Raw genomic sequence first — 22,468 nt, forward strand, 5'->3', positions numbered from 1 at the left:
CGAGTAGGGACTGGGAAATTGCCCGCTTTTAAGAAGAAAACAGGAGTCCTAGGGCCACTCCAGTCACCACTAAAAACCTGACACTTTCCCTAAGGCTAGAATGAGACTGGGGGCTATTCTACCTTTCTGTGCAGAGGACAAAGGCACCAGGGAAGAGGACTGTATCCTGAGGAAAACATGAAACAGATCACAGTTCAACACAGACTGGGGCTCTGTGGCCCCGCCCACCAGAGGGGCCAGCTTCTGTGTCAACAGGAACCAGACTGCATATTCCAGGCTTTTTTTTCCTTTTTTTAAATTGAAGTACAGTTGATTTACAATACTGTGTCAATGTCTGGATTGTCCAGCTGATGAAGAAACAGAAGGGCTTTCCCTACTGCTTTGGCTTCATCTCTGTCCTCATTCTCTACCAAAGGCATAAATGTGAGGTGCTACCAGACAGAAGGCGGTCTTCCCTGGACGAGAGGTTGGAACAGTCAGCACCTGGTGGTCCTGGAAGACTCCTTGCCCGGCCAGCCAGCCTGCCTTTCCAACTTGCCCACCCCCTCCTATGTCATCGCACCCCTCCCCCACACTTTTGTAAAGGGACAGGAACCTCATGAGGTGAGGTCACTTCCCAAGGGGCACAACCCCCACTCCCACCCTGGCAGAAATCCCACAGTTCTGTGAAAGGATGACAAGGCAGTGGGAGGAGGAAATCAAACCCTCTTGAAGGAAAATGAGGACCTCTGCTGTAGAAGGTCAGCTGTGACAGCCCCCCACCCCAGTAGCTGGGCCTGGAGCTAGCACAGTGGGGAGGGGGTCCTGCTACACACCCAGAAACAGGCCTTCCCAAGATGCTAGGGGTCTGTCTCATTACACCCACCAAGCTATCCTCAAATACCTGCCGCCTATGCAAAGAAAAATTCTCAAAAATTTTATTACAAAACAGAACAATGACAGAACATAAGCTTACACATTAATTATTTACATTATATTCAAAATATATTACAGCTTTAATTTATGAACCGAAATATCCTGTTTTTTCTTCTTTTTCTTTTCTGTTTTCTTTGCATCATTGATCTGCATTTTTACTTGATCTTGTAATTTAGAAAAGAATGCTTGAGATGATTTTAAGGCTTTGTCTTTACCTTCATCCTGCAATTAAAAATAATACAAGTCCATGCTATAAGATGTGCTTATAGGTGGAAAAAAAAGGCAAATGATTATAACAGTGTATAAAAGTACAAATATGACAAAGAAGTAGACAAAATTATGAAGAATTAATCTAGTGAGTGCAGAGGTTATTACATATATATTTTATGCTGTTACAGTGTTCTTAAAATTTTGGGGGGAAGGGAAGGAAAGAAAATCTGCTGCCAGGACTCTGGTGACAGTGAAGAGAGTTTAGGCTGTGACCCAGCCAGTCCCCAGTGGCCTCTCCACTTTCCTCTGCAGGTGGGTGGCAGCAGCTGGCTCAGTCACTCCAGCCGCCCAGGTCACCTAAAGCTTGTCATCTACTCCCCTTCAGCCCCTGAAGCAGCTTTCCTTCCCATCCTTACCTTTAACAGAGAAGCTTTGCCTGTTTTGGTCAGCTGTTTTAACTTCTCCGAAGCTACTGCTTTGGTGTATTTCCCTGCTTGATCTGGATTGCTCTTCTCAAGTAGTCTTCTCCGCTTTTCTTTCTCCTTTATTTTCATATGCTTTTGATGTTTCCTTTTCCTCCTTTCTCGCTTCTTGTCTGTAGCTGTTTTCTCAGCAGCTGTTTTTATATCTCCAGCTTTATTTTTCTCCTATTAAAAAATAATCACCCACATACATGTTAATCTAACCTGACAACTCAGGAAATTAGGAGAGAAGCAATTCCATGGAATGTGGCCACTGGGCTGTACACCTATGGCCAAGTGTGAGGGCACAGAACAATCCCACCAGTGGCTCTGGCTACTCAGCTCTTTTAAGACCAGCAATGTTTTGTGGCAGAACAGACTCTTACAGTGATGGTAGAGTCCCCAGACTCCTTCTCAAAGTCAGCCTGGAGAGCAGGGGTGCCAGGCTGCCCCTCCTAGAGAAACCAGCCCCTCACAACATGGAGACCCCAGCCCACACTCCAGGGACATGCCTGAGGCAGCCTAGCTCTGAGCTGCTGCTGACAGCCACTGGGCTGATAGCAGGAAATCTAGCCAGTGGGGAGGATCCATTTCCTCTTTTCTCCTATGTTGCCAGACTAGCCCAGCAGAGGTGGCAGAGGCTCCGAAGGGGTGGGGGTGGGTAGAGCAAAATGAGGACCAAAAAAGAGGGCTACCCTGCCAGGCCCTGGTGGAAATCACCATTAATTACTGTGTAAGGCATGAGCTCCATGCTCACAAGGCAAAGACCCCCTGCATGTGGTACCCCCAACTTCTTCCAAGACTCAAACACTCTACATCATGCTTCCATTACTGATAAGTATTATATGGATAAAAGGTGGGGAAATATTGATATTAAAGGATTGCTAAATATAAGCAATTTGTCTTAAACCTACTAGCTAACGAGCCTAAAATGTCTAATATTCAAATTCAGTTATAACAAGATTAGCTTTTATAATAATTCTCATATCTTCATCTCATACCTGGATCTCATAATACCTGATTATACAAGACTTGCATTTGAATATTATATAATACTATTAATTTAGTTATACTCAGAAACTGCTGAGATTTGTTAGAATAAAAACTACAAGCTCAAAGAAAACAATGTTAAATGGAGTTCTGACTATAAATAACCAACTTATAAACAGATGTTTAATGTTTCAACACTGGCTCCTCACCTTGACTTCCTCTGGGGCCAGGAGGGCTGCGTCGCTGACACTCACTGGGGCCACCTCCTCCATGGTGATGGCTGGCAGATTCGACACAACTTTAATCTCTGGAACAGGCTAGAAAAGAGACAGAACATCCAGTTAGAAGTCTGAAGTGGTCCTCACATAAAATATTTAAATTGTGAACCTTTTAATTTAAAGTATACTTCAGGGAGATTATATAAAATGTGATCAGCCTTGACAGTGCAAGTCCTGAGCTAACCTGAATGGAGGTAGTGCTGGTGGCTGACACAGGCTGCCTAAGGAAGGTCATGAGACCTAAGTATTTCAGGGTTTTCTCTGTCTCAACACTATACCAAGAACACTTACTTCTATACTTCTGCATGACACTTCTGCCATATTCCAACACAAGATCTTTGTCGCTTACTAAATTATTTCCATCTGCTATGTATGTGTATATTCTCAAACAATCTAAGCCACTGTTTAATAGAATCTACTGGCTTCTGTAAATGCTACCTTGCCTTTGGCTATGGAAAAAAAGCTAATTACAAGAAATACATGAAAAAAGATGCAGGAAAAGATGCTTATTGGAGCAAGCGTGTTCCTGCAACTAGAAACAGATTTTTATAAATTTTATAATTTCTATAAATTATTATGAAATAATACTGAGCTGTTTCAGAAAACACAGTACTGACATAAATGAAACCTACAAATTATGAAAAGGAGGAAGGAATGGCATACTAACTGAAGGACCATTTGTTTGTTGTTTTTTTTGGGGGGGAAAGAACCCATGAAATTCAGAAATTACAGTGGGTTTCATACCATTGACTAATTAAAAGGACCATGATGATCAGTGATCTGTACAGTAATTCTGCTCATTTCTGTGAGGGGCACTGGGGCCAGTGCAGTAAAGGTTGAACTGGGAAAGGCCAGGTGTCCCAAGTGGACAAGAGACTGAGCCCCAGGAGAAAGGGCTCTGCCACAAGGCGAGCACTGCCCGCCTCACGTGCTCACTTTCCCTACCACAGTCCTGCCCACGTGCCAGTTCACTAGGCAGACATGCGCCCCAGGAAATTTCATAGAAAACAAAAAAAAGCCATAAACATGACAGGATCCCAGATTCTAAATAAGAGAAAAATGGCAGAGTGGCAAAGAAGTCATCTCTTCCTCTGAACCACTGCTCAATCATTAGGAACACTATGTCCCACTGTAAAGTTTAAAGAAAAATATGGAGAACATGGAGACAGTCCCCCAAATACTGGAAAATGATGACTGGTTAACATGGAGATGGCTTGTGAAATGCCAAGCTAAATATGAAAAAAGGATCAAGAGGAAGCTATACCAGAAACGACATTTCTGACAAGGAAGAAAGTAAGAAAAGCCTTTCAACTGTGGCATGTAGACACACATACATTCACTCCTTATTTAATTACCAAGATCCCAATGAATGCCTGAGTACCTCCCCACCGCAGCCTCCATGTGAGGACACAGCCATGAACAAGACACAGTCGTGGGACTTGGACAAGGAGAACAATTAACAAACACTGGAGTTCCTGCTGTGGCTCAGCAGTAACGAACCCCACTAGTATCCATGAGGAAGCAGGTTTGATCCCTGGCCTTGCTCAGTGGGTTAAGAATCTGGCATTGCCATGAGCTCTGGTGTAGGTTGCAGACATGGCTCAGATCCCAAGTTGCTGAGATCCGAGCCTTCTCTAAAGCAGCAGCAGCTAAAGCTCTGATTGGACCCCTAGACTGGGAACCTACATATGCCCCAAGTGCAGCCCTAAAATGTGAGCAAACAAAAACAAAAACAAAAACAAAACAAAACAATCCCCTGACAACTGCACCTGTGCCTCAGTGCTTTCAGGGAGAAGGGGAGAACAAGGACAGATCTTGGGGGGAGAGGTTCAACCTGAGACCCTGGGTAGGAAAGAGCCTTTGGGGCCTAAGGAAGAACCCGCAGGAGGGGTGAGGAGGAGGCACGCTGCCAGCTGAAGGTCATAGGAGGAGGCCAGTGAAGGGATTGTGCTCTTCACATGGGTAAGACTCTTCCAGTGAGGCTGGCTGGCCAAGGAGGGTTGAGACATTCCTCTCCTCTCCTCACCTGCTTCCTTTACACAAGATGGGTCCTGCCACAAAACACTTATGAACATGTAACTATACCCTGATTAAAAACAAACAAAATGGCAAGCTTATTAAAAGCTTACTGTCTGAGAAGACCAAATACTGGCAAAGGAAGCCACCTGGCCACCGAAAAACCAAAAAAGGACCCTTCTGTTATAGATGGAATGTGAAGCGATTTGCCTAAATCACAAAGCTAGTGAGGGGATAGACTCGGGTTTCTGACTCCTGGACCAGTCTTTGCTGCTTGACACCCTCTTTCCAGACAAGACAGGTGACCCCAAGGAGTAGCAAGTGAGCAAGTACCAAAAGCATGTTCTATGGGTTCACAAAAGGTGGTGGGAGGGAAGAAGCTGAGGAGCAGGTGAACGGTGAGCCAGTCTGGCTGGCGTTGAGGAGGGAGAGGGGAGAGCACTGGAGAGGTTGGGTCTGGGCCAGCTAGGGGTCTCTGTGCAGTGGAGAGGGCGTGGGCCTCGGTGTCCTGAGGATTAAGAGTTCATGTATACGAGGGACATAATATGAAAGGTAGCAGGCACTCCACAAACACCAGATGGGTGTGGCACCACACAGGTTCCAGGCCCATCACAAAATAAAAATGCAACCAAAGACTGAACAAGGACAAAGGCTGGGAAACAAGGAAACTGGTGGCTAAGGTTGAAAGTCTGGCAGGCACCCTCCAGAGATCAGGCTGGATCAGGATGGAGCCAGAACTTCTGTCATGGGACCAGATGTAAGCCTTTCTCTTGGGAGGCCCTGCTTGTAATTTATGGGAAATTCCTACAGGTTTGTATCTTGAAACACAATGAAGAGCTAGTCTCACAAAAGCTCAAAGAGGAATTATAATCATATCTGCTCTGTCTACTCCCTGAAATGTTAACACACTTACCGGTTTAGGGATGAAGTGGAAGTTTGAAAGGGCATCCAATTTTAAGAACAGGGAATCCATCATTTTCTGAATTTCTACATGCTCTGGATTTTCTTCTTCTGCTGTTTTTTGCTTAGGAAATAAATTCAACATCATCAGACTAAAGAACCTAATATGCATCATAGGACAAAACGCACCTGGCCAGTGAGGGTATCCCAAGTTTCTCAGCATCAGAGAGTTCTAAGGCAAGATCAAAGTTATCAATACAAGGACGGTGCTAGCACCCACCAAAGAGGAAACACAATGTGCATTTCAGAAGCTGTTGCAACCATTACCACTAACGTTTAGAACTTACAACTTAATTCCCTTGATATTTACTTCTGTCAAGAACTAAACTACTCCCACTAGGATGGCTATTAAAAAAATAATAACCAGGAGTTCCCGTCGTGGTGCAGTGGTTAACGAATCCGACTAGGAACCATGAGGTTGCGGGTTCGGTCCCTGCCCTTGCTCAGTGGGTTAACGATCCAGCATTGCCGTGAGCTGTGGTGTAGGTTGCAGACGCAGCTCAGATCCTGCGTTGCTGTGGCTCTGGCGTAGGCCTGTGGCTACAGCTCCGACTGGACCCCTGGCATGGGAACCTCCATATGCCGCGGGAGCGGCCCAAGAAATAGCAAAAAAAAAATAATAATAATAATAATAACCAGCACTGGTAAGGATATGAAAGAACTGGAATGCTTATGCATTATTGGTAGGAATGTCAAAGATGCAGTCCCAGAGGTCATGAGTCTGGCAGCTCCTCCAAAAGTTAAACAGGGAATTGCCATATGGCCTAGCAATTCTACTTTAGGTATGTGCCCATGAGAATTAAAGCAGGTACTCAAATACGAGTACCTGTATGTCCACAGCTTCACGAAAGGTAAAAACGGCCTAAATGCTCATCAACTGGTGACTGGTACACAGTGGCACACATACAACAGAACGTTATTCAGATTTAAGAATAAGGTTTAAATAAGGTTCTGACACATCATAATCATGAAACATTAAGCTAAATGAAAGAAGACAGACACAAAAAGTCACATGTTCTATGATTCCATTTACCTGAAACACCTAAAGTAAAACCACAGAGACTGAATGCAGATTGGTGGCTGTCAGGCGTGAGACGATTGAGGAACAGGGGCGCAGGGGTGGGTGCGGGTGTGTGGGTGGGTGCGTGTGGTGTAATTGTTTAGCAGGTAGGGGCTTTATTGTGGGGTGATGAAAATGTTTGGACACCATGAGAGCCCATGAATGGGTTCTCTTTAAAACAATTACCTTGTTATGTGAATCTCAGCTCAATTAAAAACAAAAAACCAAAAACAAAACCAAGGAGTCAGCGAAGATTCTGTAAAATTACCCAAATATCCAGTTGGATTGAAGGAATTTTCTTTTCGCTTTTATTCATATGTAGATGCAATCTGTTAAAGATTTTTCTGATTAAATCACACTGAAGACTGACAGCAGTTAAGGCAAATTTCACACCTCTCTTTCCCCATGCCCAAAGTGCCACTCTAAGAGGCCACAACTTTTTGTTTGCTTTTTTCTTAGCTCATGGAAAACCACCACCACCACTACCCACAGCTGGGAAGCAACTGCTCTTCACCTTGGCAGCCCTAATGCCAGAGATGTACCCAGGCCTGCTTTCCAGTATCTGTGGTCAGTGCCCTTTCCAGCCATGTCCAAGCATATGCTACTGGCTTTGTACCATTTAAACTTAACACACATTTTAAACCTCAAACTTGTCCTTTCACCTCATCCTAGGTAGTATCTGTGAAATCATATATTTGATATCCAGGATCTTCTTGACACACATTACACACATATAACTAGGTGTAAAGGTTCATTCACGTGTTGTTTACCATCACTTGTTTATTCCCCCTTTAGCAGATACCAAACTTCAGGAAATACTACATCATTGCCAGACTAACTCTTAATGAAGTTAGAGTCTAGAATCAGCCTAAATTATAACCATACTCAGAAACATGTGAACCAGCTGTTACTTCCAACACAGAAAACTAACATTTAAAGAGCTGCTACAGCTACATAATTTGTACCTCTTATAGTTATCAAATACTTTCTATATTTACTGAATCTCCTCAAAATAGCCAGATTTTCAATAAGCATTGACTGAGGCTGCACACATCTCCCTTCAACCACCACTAGTTGAAAGATTCAGAAAGAATCTTTACGTTCCTCAATTTGGCATCAGGACCCTGTGTGCTGCTGCTTAAATGGCCTTAATTGACAAAATCTGGTAGGAATCTTAAATGCTTTTGCAGAATAAAAATGCCACCTCAGGAGTTCCCATTGTGGCACAGCAGAAACGAATCCGACTAGAATCCATGAAGATGTGGGTTCGATTCCTGGCCTCATTGAGTGGGTCAGGGATCTGGCATTGCCATGAACTGTGGTGTAGTTCGAAGACATGGCTCAGATCCTGTGTGGCTATGGCTGTGGCTGTGGCCAGCAGCTACTGCTCCAATTCGACCCCTAGCCTGGGAACTTCCATATGCCACAGGGGCGGCCCTAAAAAACAAACAAAAAATGCCACCCCATTCCAGAAGCACATATTAACCACATTCCCAACACACATCAACTGTGAAGAAATAATTATTACACTGGGAATATAAATATTTTTAGAAATATGACTGTCCTATTTAACCAGAGACACTTTTTTAAGAATCTAAATAAAAATAAAATAAAACCTGGGAACAGAGCCTCCTTGCCTGTCTGCCTCTCTCACAAGTGTCTTAATAACTCTATTTCTTGCCTATCACAAAAAGGAAAAAAAAAAGAAAATAAAGCCCCCAAACTCATGAGATGTAAATATTTGAAGGAATTCATAAATAATCTTATGAAATATATCAATAACCTTTAAAGTATGAATGAGAAATTGATTTTTAAATTACAGCATGACTGTAACAATCAGTGGAAAGTTAAAAATTAGTTGTGAAAGTATCAGGTGACCAATTAGTGTTTGCAAAACAAACTCCCCTCACATTCACACTGTAGCCCATCTATTCTTTTTTTTTTTTTTTTTGCTATTTCTTTGGGCCACTCCCGCGGCATATGGAGGTTCCCATGCCAGGGGTCCAATCGGAGCTGTAGCCACCGGCCTACGCCAGAGCCACAGCAACGCAAGATCTGAGCCGCGTCTGCAACCTACACCACAGCTCACGGCAACACCGGATCATTAACCCACTGAGCAAGGGCAGGGACCAAACCCGCAACCTCATGGTTCCTAGTCGGATTCGTTAACCACTGCGCCACGACAGGAACTCCAAGCCCATCTATTCTTAGAACATTGTCTCACACTTACACAAGGTGACCCCAAAGGTAAAGGTTTCTGTATTTCATACATTTTGACCCACAGGTATGACCCACAGAGATGGTTCTCTATTTCTCCTCCTTTAATGGCAATGGCTTTGCCGCAGGGCCTTCCTTACCTGGTTGAGTTTGATATATTCCTGTTCATAAATTTCAGCAAGGCTCAATTTACTCTTCTCATGGTCTAGTGTTAAACGCTTTTTATATTCATATACATCCTCCTTAGGTTTTTCTTTACGTACGACATCATCCCAAGCCTGAAATATGAAAGGCACACAGACTATAAATTACTAAGCAAAACCTGTAATTTCTTTCTAGGCTCACTTAAGACTCTTCCTCTGGAACATTTATTATCTTTCCAGAGTAAGAAACTTGTAGTGAAGGGGAAGAAATTTTCAATATTTGAAATGACTTAGTCAAGTCACAATAACTACTATGCAAAGCAAAGACTATCCTTTTTTTTTTTAAATATTTTATTTTATTTATTTATTTATTTTTGCCTTTTTTTTCCCATTTCTTGGGCCACTCTCACGGCATACGGAGGTTCCCAGGCTAGGGGTTGAATCGGAGCTGTAGCCACCGGCCTACGCCAGAGCCACAGCAACACAGGATCTGAGCCGCGTTTGCGACCTACAGCACAGCTCAGAGCAACGCCGGATCGTTAACCCACTGAGCAAGGGCAGGGATCGAACCCGCAACCTCATGGTTCCTAGTCGGATTCGTTAACCACTGCGCCATGACGGGAACTCCAGACTATCCTTTTTTGTTTTAGCTTACTTTATTTTTGTCTTTTTAGGGTCGCACCCACAGCATATGGAAGTTCCCAGGCTAGGGGTTGAATCAAAGCTGTAAGCCATTGTTCTTTGCCACAGCAACGCAGGATCCGAGCCGGGTCTGCGACCTATACTACAGCTCACAGCAACACCAGATCCTTAACCCACCGAGCAAGGCCAGGGATGGAACCCATGTAGCCATGTCCTTACGGATACTAGTTGGGTTCATTATTGCTGAGCCACGATGGGAACTCTCTTTTTTGTTTTAAATATGCCTTTCTCCTGGTTACCAACTTTAATTCCACAATTAAGTTTGCTTCATTTGAAATTTAAAGATTTTCTGCATATAGTAGCCATCCTTCAAACCCTATTTTAGGCAAACATACACGTTATGAAGCTAACTTTTGGTGAAGGTTTACTCTAAGTTTACAAAATAAGATCAATTCTTAAACAAAAACTCATTGCTAGGTTTTAAAGACTTGAAAAGTATACCCTTCATTTGTCACATCACATTCTGTGCCCAGACCAAGAGTTCTGGGTATGACTATGCACGTCAGCCATCAGTTACCACCCTCACCACTCGAAAAATCAGCAAGTAAAATCTGGAACAAGACAAGGATGCGATGCCCACTCTCACCACTTCTCTTCAACATAGTATTGGAAGTCCTAGCTACAGCAATCAGATGAGAAAAAGAAATTGGTAGCAAAGAGGTAAAACGGTCATTAAATGCAGATGACATGATACTATATTTAGAAAATCCTAAAGATACCACAGAAAAACTACTAGAGCTGATAAACGAATTCAGCAAGGTAGCAGGATACAAGATTAACATAGAGAAGTTGGTTACATTTCTTTACACTAACAATGAAATATCAGAGAATATAAACAAACAATCCTTTTTAAAATTGCCTAAAGAAAATAAAATACTTAAGGATAAACCTTACCAAGGAGGTGAAAGACTTATATACTGAGAACTATAAAACATTAATAAAGGAAACTGAAGATTACTCAAAGAAATGGAAAGCTATCCCATCCTCTTGGATTAGAATATTGTTAAAATGGCCATACTACCCAAAGCAATCTACAGATTTAATGTGATCTCTATCAAATTACCCATGATATTTTTCACAGAACTAGAACTAATAATCCTAAAATTTATATGGAACCACAAAAGATACAGAATTGCCAAAGCAATCCCAAGGAAAAAGAACAAAGCAGAAGGCACAACCCTCAGACTTCAGACAACACTACAAAGCTACAGTAATCAAAAAAGCATGGCTAAAAACAAATTTAAAAATCCAGCATGGGGAGTTCCCATCGTGCTTGAGTGGTTAGTGAACCCAACTAGCAACCTCATGGTTGCAGGTTCAATCCCTGACTTCGCTCAGTGGGTTAAGGATCTGGTGTTGCTATGAGCTGTGGTGTAGGTCACAGCTATGGTTTGGATCCCAAGTTGCTGTGGTTATGGAGCAGGCTGGAGGCCACAACTCCGATTGGAGCCTTAGCCTGGGAACCACCATATGCCACAAGTGTGGCCCTAAAAATCAAACAAACAAACAAACAAACAAAAAAACCCCAGCGTGGTATTGGCACAAAAACAGACACATATCAATGGAACAGAATAAAAAGCTCAGAAATAAACCCACACATCTAGGGACAAGTAATCAAGAAAGGAGGCAAGAATACAAATGGGGAAAAGATAGTTTCTTCAGCAAGTGATAATGGGAAAGCTGGACAGCAGCAAGGAAATCAATGAAGTTAGAATACACTCTCACACCATACACAAAAATAAACTCAAAATTGCTTAAAGACTTAAATATAAGAATGGCATCATAAAACTCCTAAAAGAGAACATAGGCAAAACATTCTCTGACATATATCATACCCAATGTTTCTTAGGTCAGTCTCCCAAAGCAATATTAATAAAAGCAAAAAGAAACAAATGGGACCTAACCAAACTTATTAAGATTTTGCACAGCAAAGGAAACCATATGTAATAGAAGAAAATATTTGTGAATAATGCAACCAACAAGGACTTAATTTCCAAAATATACAAAAAGCTCATACAACAAAGAACAAAAAACAACTCAATCCAAAAATGGGGAGAAGACCTAAATAGACATTTCTCCAAAGAAGACATAAGGAAAGCCACTAAGGCACATGAAAATATGCTCATAATTGCTAATTATTAGAGAAATGTATATCAAAACTACAATGAGTTTACTACTTCACACCAGTCAGAATGGCCATCCTTAAAAAGTCTACAAATAACAAATGCTGGAGAGGGTGTGGAAGGAAGGAACTCCCTCACACTGTTGGTGGGAAAGTAAATTGATGCAGCCACTAGGGAAAATAGTATGGAGGTTCCTCAAAACACTAAAAATAGTTTCCTTATGATCCAGGAATCCCACTCCTAGTCATATACCCAGACAAAACTATAATTTGAAAAGATACATGCACCCTATGTTCACAGCAGCACTATTCACAACAGCCAAGATATAGAAATAACCTAAATGTTCACTGACAGAATGGATAAAGATGTGGTACATATATGCAATAGAATATTACTTAGCCATTAAAAAAAGAAAGAATGCCATGTAACAACACAGATGGACCTAGAGATTATCATACTAAGCAAAGTCAGAAAGTGAAAGACAAATACCATATGATATTATTTGTATATGGAATCTAAAACATGGTACAAATCAACATATCTACAAAACAAAATCAGACTCAGATATAGAGAACAGACTTGTAGTTAGGAAGGGGGGAGGGGAAAGATTAGGAGTCTGGGATTAGCAGAGGCAAACCATTATACATAGGATGGATAAACAAGAAGGACCTACTGGATAGCACAGGGAACAATATTCACTATCCTGTGATAAACCATAAAGGAGAAGAACATGAAAAAGAATATATACCTGTAAAAGAACTAAGCCAGGGGAAATTAATATAACACTGCAAAACAACTATACTTGCTGTAGCTCCAATTCAACCCCTAACCTGGGAACTCCATATGCAGGTGATGTGGCCCCAAAAAGCAAAAAGCAAAAAAAAAAAAGTTCAGTGAATTTTGAATTAAGTTAAATTTCATTCTTACTGACCTGATCTTTTATCCTCTGCTTAATGATATCTTCTAGTTGAAGAGTGGTCTCCTCTGTGATCACTGGTGCTAGAGGAAATTCAACATAGAGTCATTATACTGATATACACAAACTAGAGGTTCTAAGGGTGGGGTGGTACTTGAACCAGCAGCTGCCCCACTACCTGGGAACTTGTTAGAAATACGAATTCCTGGGGGCCAGAAAGTGGGGGAAAAGGGACACCTATGTGTGTTTTAAGTAGCCTTTCTGATGCTCCTTCCAGTTTGAGAACCACAAAACTATACACGAAGTATATACAGTAGTGCTATATTTTTAACCTATGCACCTGAGGACTTGTCCCCTCTTTTCCATTCTCTAGAACTAAATGAAATGGAAATTCATTCTGCCTTAACGAGGTACAAGCAAGAATTCAATGATATGATCAGGGCTTCTGGATGGAGTTCACAATTTAATCAATGGACAATGACAGCAGGCACCATAAACAGATCACCAGCAGAAAACTGATTATGGATTAGGTATCATTAGTGTATTTAATACTCAGGTGGATTAATGGTATTGTGACTATACGGGAGAATGTCCTAGTCCTTAGAAAAAAGTAAAGGTACTTAGGACTAAACCACCATGATATTGGCAACTTACTTTCAAATGACTTGGGAAAGAGTGCTCACACATACAAAAATGTGGAGGAAGCAAATATGGCAAAACATTAATAACTGGTGAGTGAATCCGGAGTTCCCGTCATGGCTTAGCGGAAATGAATCTGACTAGTACCCATGAGGACACAGGTTTGATCCCTGGCCTTGCTCAGTGGGTTAAGGATCCAGCGTTGCCATGAGCTGTGGTGTGGGTCACAGACTTGGCTAGGATCTGGTGTTGCTGTGGCTGTGGCCAATGGCTACAGCTCCAACTCGACCTATAGCCTGGGAACCTCCCTATGCCGCGGGTGCAGCCCTAAAAAGACAAAACAAACAGAACCTGGTGAATTCAGTTGAATGGAATACATATGTCCTATGTACTATTTTTTTTAACTTTTCTATGTGTTTACAAGGTTTTAAAGGAAGAGAAATATTGCTCCAAAGTTGTGAAAACTACAGAAAAGTCATGGAGGCCGGAGCCAGCTGGTACATACCCATACGCACAGCGTGGTCAAAGTGCAGTGTCTCTTCCAAGAGGCTGTTTTCAGGGCGCTTCTGTGCAGTCACCTCCCCTAGAAGCTGCCATGGTTTCTTTTCCAACAATTCTTTTTCTAAAGATGCAATCTTTTCATTCATCTAAGAGACAAAAAGAAATATTGCACATTTAGACACAAAACTAGACTTATAGCTGAGTAAAAGCAACTAATACTTTTAATAGTGAGAGAGCAAGCTACACATTGTTGCTAAATTCAGTTCTATTTTGTCCTTGCCATATTTTAGTGACATTCGCAGTGACTTACTTCCTCTTCCTATCCCTGGAGGTGGGGTGAGGAGCTGTGGACAACCTCTTTTTATTGATGGATTTGAAATGCCATAATTTACTCAATTTTTCCGGCAGCACATTTCTGGGCTTTGTTCCAGTCAATCTATTTACTCACAAGCCACTATATATTTTAATTATAAGAGCAGCCCAACACTATGTAAATTTTTTTTTTTGTCTTCTTATCTTTTCTACAGCTGCACATGTGGCATATTGCAGTTCCCAGGCTAGGAGTCTCATTGGAGCTGCAGCTGCCATCCTACACCAGTCACAGGAACGCCAGATCTGAGCCACATCGGCGGCCTTCACCACAGCTCAAGGCAACGCCAGAACCTTAACCCACTGAGCGAGGCTAGGGATCAAACCTGGAACTTCATGGTTCCTAGTTGGATACGTTAACCACTGAGCCACGGCGGGAACTCCTGTAAATTTTTTATTAAACATTAGTATTTGATGAAGCCTGACGTTCCTGATTCCACACCCTCAATCCAAATTATCTCTAACTTCTAAAAAGGCAGCACCCATATATAATGACTTCATAGTGTATAAAATGCCAGCTATCTTACTGAATTCTCATTTTCCCTGATAACTTTTCGGTTCATCTGCTTGGTTTTTCTATCATTTTCTGCAAATATTAATGCTTTCATTTTAGTTTTTAACCTCTTATTTTTCTTTTGTAGTTGCCCCGGCTAAATAACACTTCTAAAAGAATGTTAAGTAACAGTGGTAATAGTAAGAGCAGTAAGTCTTATTCTTGATTTTAAAAGGATGTTTCTAGAATTTTACAATTAAACATGACGGCACCTTTTGGCGAGATGTGTTTGTATTTCTCTAGAAGTGAAAAAAAATTAGGAATATTGAATTTTATCAAATGTTTCTTTTGCCATATATGGAAGTGACCATATGGCTTTTCTCCTTAACCTACTGTAACAAATATTAAAGTGGGTTCCCTGGTGGCCTAGTAATTAAGGACTTGGGTGTTGTCACTGCTGTGGCTTGGATTCAATCCCTGGCCCAGGAACTTCCGAGTGCTGCAGATAATGCCAAAAAGGAAAGGCAAAAAAGTGAAAGTATTAAAATTATATCACTTTCCTAATCCTGAATCAAGAGGACGAGGCCCTCTTGGTTGTGGTGGCATAATTCTTTCATTCATTCATCACTATTCGGACATGAGACTGTGTGTGTTTTAATGCTACCTATGTCAGGTTTGGGTATTCATGTTATAATAGCCTCACAAGAAAAAAGTTTGGAATCTTTACTCTTTTTATGCAGGAATTGATCAAACAGCATTAAATTATCTGCTTCTTAAAGGTTTGATATAATTCCCCAGTAAAACTAAACCTGCTTTTCTTTCTTTTCTTGACAGGGGGAGGGGGAGGAAAGGACATTAGCCCAAGGACAAATTTCTTATTTTCTTTTTAAGACTTTCCTTTCTGGAAATAATCCTGACAATCATGGCTTTAACTCAGTTTCTCTTTTTAAAGAGCATTACTTTTTAAAGTAATTGTCTTTTTTTTTTAGGGCTGCACTAATGGCATATGGAAGTTCCCAGGCTAGGGGTTGAATCTGAGCTGCAGCTCCAGCCTACACTACAGCCACAGCAAAACCAGATCTGAGCTGCATCTGTGACCTACACCACAGCTCACAGCAATGGTGCACCTTTAACCCACTGAGCAAGGACAGGGATCGAACCCTGCATCCTCATGGATACTAGTTGGGTCATTACTGCTGAGCCATAACAGGAACTCTCTAAGTAATTCTTTTGATATCTTTGATTATTTGCCTATTGTCATTTTAACTGTGTGATGCAATTTTAAAATAGTTAAATGATAAAGCCAAATGATTGGAGTCAGACTATTATTTTCAAATAATATTTCATCTGTCTGAAATTATGTCACAAGGAAATGATCTTAATCAACTTTGGAAAATGTGTTTGAGATGGTATGAATGAAATTTCAGGCTATGTGGCACTCACAGAAGCCACCTACAGAGCACCTTACAGATATATGGAGTATCCTTAGGAGCCGGTAATAGTTACCAGAAAAGGTTTACAGGACAGCTAGTTAAGAAAAACTTGCCTCAGGTATGAAAACATCAGGGACAGACAAAAGAAGCAAGTTTTAGACATGGGCCCCAGATTGAGAGCCACAGACCGGGAAACGCAGCACTGATTTTTGTTGTTAGCTGCTTTCCACATGGTTACCTCTATACAGTTTACTACAGAGACCAGCAGCAAGATTTGCAGGTTTTTTGTTTTCTAAGGATAATTAAGTGTTCCAAATAACAAATCCACAAAAAAACAAAACTGAGTAGATGAGTTAGTAGTCTGTGAGTTCCACAGTCACGTTAAGCACATAAAATATTCCTAATTACTACCTTTTCCTGTCTTTTTTCAAAAGAGGATTTGACTTCATCAGAGTCTTTCTGTATATTTAAGACATCTGTATCTTCAGGTTCCTCATCATCTGGCAGAGCAAAAGTCACTCTTTTCAAGGTTTCTTTATGTAGTTTACCATCTCTGCTTTCCTCCAGGTCATTATCTTCATCCCTGTAAGAACAAAACACTTATGAAAGGAAACACCACTTTCCATTAGAAAAACAAAAAGAAACAAACTTTGCAGACTCAAAGAAACTAAATATTTAGAACTTTTAAAGTTATTCGCTTATTAAGGAACAGAAGGAATTATTCAGGTGAAATAAAGTGTCTAACACTGAGAAGACAAATTCTTCATCAATCTATAACACAAACTTATCTTACAAAAGTAAAAATAGGCTATTTTTATTGGCACACAAAAAAACCAAATTAGAGCTCCTTGTAATAAAGGTCTGTCTGACTGCTACTGCCAGTGATGTTTATTAGGTCATCTCTCATGGTCCCTAATTCAAAGACTTTCTTCTGGCTATCCAGAGCCTATCTGATCTTAGAGAATCTACTATTTTACCTTAGAAAATCCACCTTAGCACAAACATATCTGACAACTCTGAGTACACATACATGATATGGCAGCTTCAGCTTATAGTGTAAAGGATTCAAAATACTCACATCTCAGAAATGCTTTGTTCTCCTTCCTCAGCAATTTCTTCCTCTTCATGTGAAGTCAGTTCATCATCATGAACGCTTGCTATGTCTTCATCACTTTCAACTGGATCAAAGAAATCTTTGTATTTCAGGTTTCTGGAACTTTTACCTAACTAAAACAAAATTACTTTTAAAACTTTTAATTAGGGACAGAAAAATACAGTAAATCATGCATAAATCTGTACGTATATTGTACAGGGGAAATCGGCAACTAATCACACTACCATAAAACCCTAAGAACTGTTAGATTATAAGTGAACAGAAGTACAAATTAATAAACTCATTTAAAACTGATAAGACAGAGCACAATATTCTCATCTCTAAGCCTTTAACAATTATTTCCTAAATATCCCTACCTAAATAAAGAATACAAATGCCATCCTTTCACCCTTACTTTCAGTGCTTGGTGAAAATAGATGTTTGAGGGCACAATTCTGAAACTAACATATGTGACTATGGTTCCAAAGCTACAAAACAAGTGTTCTGTGGAGTTCCCATTGTGGCTCAATGGGTTAAGGACCCAACATTGTCTCTGTGAGGATGAGGGTTCCATCTCTGACCTTGCTCAGTGGGTTAAGGATCCAGTGCTGCCTCCAGCTGCTGTGCAGGCCACAGATGCAGCTTGGATCTGGTGTTGCCATAGCTCTGATTTAACTCCTGCCCAGGAACTTCCATATGCCGAAGCTATGGCCTTAAAAGGAAAACAAACAAACAAACATTTTGTGATAAATGATGGCTTTGGTTTACTTTCTCCAATTTTTTTTCAATGATTTGATTTAAATATTTCACTTATGTCCTGGTGAGTTTTAAAGTTTTTTTTTTTTTGTCTTTTGTCTTTTTTGTTGTTGTTGTTGCTATTTCTTGGGCCGCTCCCGCGGCATATGGAGGTTCCCAGGCTAGGGGTTGAATCGGAGCTGTAGCCACCGGCCTACGCCAGAGCCACAGCAACACAGGATCTGAGCCGCATTTGCGACCTACAGCACAGCTCAGAGCAACGCCGGATCATTAACCCACTGAGCAAGGGCAGGGACCGAACCCACAACCTCATGGTTCCTAGTCGGATTCATTAACCACTGCGCCACGACGGGAACTCCTGAAGTATTTTTAAACCTCTTCTTGAGAAACAGAATACCATCTAATTTGAGGAGGCAAAAAATACCCTTTCTGTCCTCTCCCAAAAGTTTACCTTAAGATTTTGACTTCTAAACAGTCCTCCTTCACCTTCATCAGAATCAACATCTTCAAAAAAATCAATATCCTCTTCATCATCATCTTTTTGTTGTTCCTCTTCTTTTTCTATGTTTTCTAAGAAGGTCTCCATTTCAGATAGTTTGAAGAATTTATCATCTACTGCAGATTTTTCTGTGGGTTTCCTAGGCACTCTGTTTTGCACCTTGCTCTGCTGTTCCAATTTGCCAATATCAAAGTCAAGATCAGAATCCTCATCGCTGAAATCTGGGCTTTTCCTCAGATCCAATTTGCTTGAGTTTTTTGATCTCTCATCCCCTTCAAGATCATCACCACTTAAGTCTGACACTTCCTCCTCCTCCACCTCTGACAACTCTTTTTCTAGGTCCTCCTGGCCACCAGCCTCCATCTCCAAGGCATCCTCTTCACACTCCTGCTCTTCATTTTCTGGGAGAAGAGTGATGTCTTCATCTTTAATGGTTTCACTAACTGCATTCTGGAGGTACTGCAGAATTGGTTCATTTTGCAGTTCCAGTTGTTGCCAAATCTGCTCATCATCAAAATTATGTATCATCAGTCTTTGTAAAGGACTTCCATGTTTCCTGTCCTTCTCTAGTACTTTATTAAAGTCATAAAGTACTTTTGTCAAAGAAGTAAAGTTCGATGCCAGTTCATCTTGAATTCTATTAAGGCGGCAGGGAGGAGTTAAATTTAGATTTATAATTATACATAATAACTTCACAGCACTCAGAATTAAAAGGAAAAAAAGCCCAACTCTTGTACAAAGTCCTATTTTCCAAAAACTTAAAATATAGTTGGTTTATAGCACTATATTAGTTTCAGGTGTACAGCACAGTGATTCAGTATTTTTTTTTTGTCTTTTTGCCATTTCTTGGGCCACTCCCATGGCATATGGAGGTTCCCAGGCTAGGGGTCTAATCGGAGCTGCAGCTGCCAGCCTACGCCAGAGCCACAGCAACTCGGGATCCGAGCCACGTCTGCAACCTACTCTACAGCTCACGGCAATGCCAGATCATTAACCCATTGAGCAAGGGCGGGGACCGAACCCTCAACCTCATGGTTCCTAGTCGGATTTGTTAACCACGACGGGAACTCCCGATTCAGTATTTTTAATGGTTATGCTCCATTAAAAGATAATGGCTATAGTTCCCTGTGCTGTACAATATATCTTGTTGCTTATCTATTTTATACATAGTTCGTATCTCTTAATCCCTTACCCCTAACTTGCTCCTCTCCCCTCCCCTCTGGTAACCACTATTTTGTTTTCTCTATCTATGAGTCTGTTTCTGTCCTGCTATATACATTCATTTGTATTATTTTTTAGATTCCACATGTAAGCAACAACATACAGTATTTTTCTTTCTCTGATTTCACTAAGCATAATATTCTCTAGGTCCATCCAGCTTGCTGCAAAATGCCAGAAGGAAATGTCAATTTTAAATATAGATTCTGGTCCCAACAGTGTATTATCTTGCCCACATTAGTACATAGAAGATATCAACTAAGTATATGTCAATCTGCTATTTGGATTTTTGGCAGGGAAACCATTACAGATCTATTTGCCTAGAGATACACAGCGAATCTCAGCCTTAAATTCTCAACTCTGCTATATAACAGACCGCTCCGTTGGCTAATAATCAACACTTGCTCTGGCAAGAATGGTCGGAGAATACGTCTCTGACGATGTGACACCTGAGATGTATAAGAAGAGATTCTTACAATGATCTGGAAACATGTATTCCAAGCAGAAGAAATAGCAAGAACAAATTTCCTAACACAGAAATGAACTCGGTAAGTGTGAGGACCAGAAAAGCCAGCCTGGCTAGAGTGTGGTGAAGCAGGCAGAAGGTTAGGTTAGAGAGGCTGGTGGGAGGCAAATCACGCAGGCGTCAGAGGTAAGAGTTTGTCATTTTAAAAGTATGAAGAGGAGTTCCCGTTGTGGCTCAGTGGAAAAAAATCCAACTAGCAACCATGAGGACATGGGTTTGATCCCTGGCCTCGACCAGTGGGTTGAGGATCCAGCCTTGCTGTGAGCTGTGCTATTGTTCGCAGACTCAGCTTGGATCTGGCGTGGCTCTGGAGTAGTCCAGTGGCTATAACTTCAATTCCACCCCTTGCCTGGGAACTTCCATATGCTGTGGACAGCCCTAGAAAATAAAAAAGTGTGAAAAGAAGCTATCAGAGGTTTATAAGCAAAGTGATTTAATTTATGCTTTGGAAAGATGGTCTGTGGAGGAAAGGAATGCAAGCAGGGTGACTAGGGGGTTAATGCAGCCATCCAGGTGAAGGATGCAAAACTGTGCTGGAATTTTTTTTTTTGGCTGCACCCATGGCATGTGGAAGTTCTCAAGCCAGGGGCTGAACCTGTGCCAGTGTCACAGCAGTGACAACACTGGATCCTTAATCTGCTGAGACACATACGAACTCTTGTGCTGGGATTAGAGCTGTGGATAAGGTGAGAAACCGTCAAATTCAGAGTATCACTGGGAGATGGAACTGCTATGATTTGCTAATGAACTAGACGTAGAAGTGAGAAGAAGAAAAAAAAGACATCCAGGCACTAGCTTAGTTATGTGTCTGAAGGACTGTAAAGACAGAGGTGCCATTACCGTGGTAGGGAAGGCAGACGGTGAGCACGGGGAAAGGCTCTCAGGCAGGGCAGAGTACAGAGAGCACACAGGATGAGCAGTTCATTTCGGGCATATTAAATACGAGATGCTGAGAGTCAATGGCTGTAGTTGCTGTGACTCTGGAGCTCAAGGGAGAGGTCGGGTTTGAAATATAAACTTGAAAGCCATAATTTCTTAGTCTTCTCATAGTCTTTGAACAAAATACAAAGTGCTCGTGCTGGGAAGGGAGACAGAAGACAATCCTAATTCTCAAGAAGCTCAGTCTTGGGGATGGAGAGATACGCGACAAGTCCGATGATGAGTAAGTAAGCACCGGGTGCTTTGAGAGCACATGGGTGAAAACAGTAACCTACCTAGTGCGTGCGTGTCTGTGTCTACTTCAAAACATCACAAGACCGGGAGGGCCGCACAATACAGCTTTTAACAATCTAAAAAGCATCGACGGGCCAGAGGAGCGCAAACAATCTGAAATATGAGGGTAAGAGATCTCCCTTTCCCTTTACCTTCTCCCTACTCCGGAACTTGCCGGGGGCCTGCAGGCGGAACCCACGCGAGTCCCGAGACGCACACAGCCCAGGCTCGGAGTACTTACGTGAGGAAGCGCTCCGGCTGGTCAGTGGCTTTACCAACCTCTCTCAAGCACCGCTCCAGGGTCTGCCGACGCCAGACGCGCGGGGCCATGGCCGACTGCCACGCCACCCACAGCGCCGCATGAGAAGGAAGAACGCCGACCGGAAACCACGCCACGAAGACACGCCCCACGCAACTGCAGCTCAGAGGCAAAGGTTCCGCCACGCTCAGGTTCCGGACCGATCCGTGGTCACAGCAAACGGCAGCCTGAGAACTTTTACCGGCCTTGAGCGGGGGCGCGGGGAACCGAAAATCGCCGTTGGTCAGCTCAATTAACTTCCTCCAAACTGTTTTGCATTCCCTGAAGGACCCCTAGGTGACGCGTCCTCCTTTCGAGTTTTTGCTTTAGAGGAACTCAGTGATTTCAATACACTGTATTGTAAAAGAGAGGGCCAGCCTCCATCACCCACTAAAAGGCAGCGGCTCTCGCCACGCCCCTAGCCTCGCCCACCGGGCTCC

General features: G+C 41.9%; 1 protein-coding gene across 1 annotated transcript; it reads right to left on the reverse strand.

Moving 5' to 3' along the window:
* Positions 1-897: 897 nt before the first annotated feature.
* MPHOSPH10 (M-phase phosphoprotein 10) lies at positions 898-22,384 on the reverse strand. Its single transcript, XM_047766879.1, has 11 exons — positions 21,972-22,384; positions 18,727-19,411; positions 17,505-17,653; positions 16,838-17,009; positions 14,136-14,277; positions 13,007-13,074; positions 9,248-9,385; positions 5,784-5,894; positions 2,786-2,893; positions 1,542-1,772; positions 898-1,137 (listed from the first exon to the last, which is right to left on the reverse strand). Exons 1-11 carry the CDS (start codon positions 22,058-22,060, stop codon positions 988-990), a joined length of 2,043 nt encoding a protein of 680 aa, XP_047622835.1. The 5' UTR covers positions 22,061-22,384; the 3' UTR covers positions 898-987.
* Positions 22,385-22,468: the final 84 nt, after the last annotated feature.

Source organism: Phacochoerus africanus, chromosome 2 (assembly GCF_016906955.1).
Source record: "Phacochoerus africanus isolate WHEZ1 chromosome 2, ROS_Pafr_v1, whole genome shotgun sequence".
NCBI lineage: Eukaryota > Metazoa > Chordata > Mammalia > Artiodactyla > Suidae > Phacochoerus > Phacochoerus africanus.

What these genes read in the sequence shown, in the direction of transcription:
- MPHOSPH10 (XM_047766879.1), bottom strand. Translation starts at nt 22,060, where the DNA reads ATGGCCCCGCGCGTCTGGCGTCGGCAGACCCTGGAGCGGTGCTTGAGA. An exon ending in TTAGAAGTCAAAATCTTAAG is followed by an intron (nt 17,654 to 18,726) that starts GTAAACTTTTGG and finishes ATTTTGTTTTAG; the next exon opens with TTAGGTAAAAGTTCCAGAAA. An exon ending in AATATATCAAACTCAACCAG is followed by an intron (nt 5,895 to 9,247) that starts GTAAGGAAGGCC and finishes TTATTTCCTAAG; the next exon opens with CAAAAAACAGCAGAAGAAGA.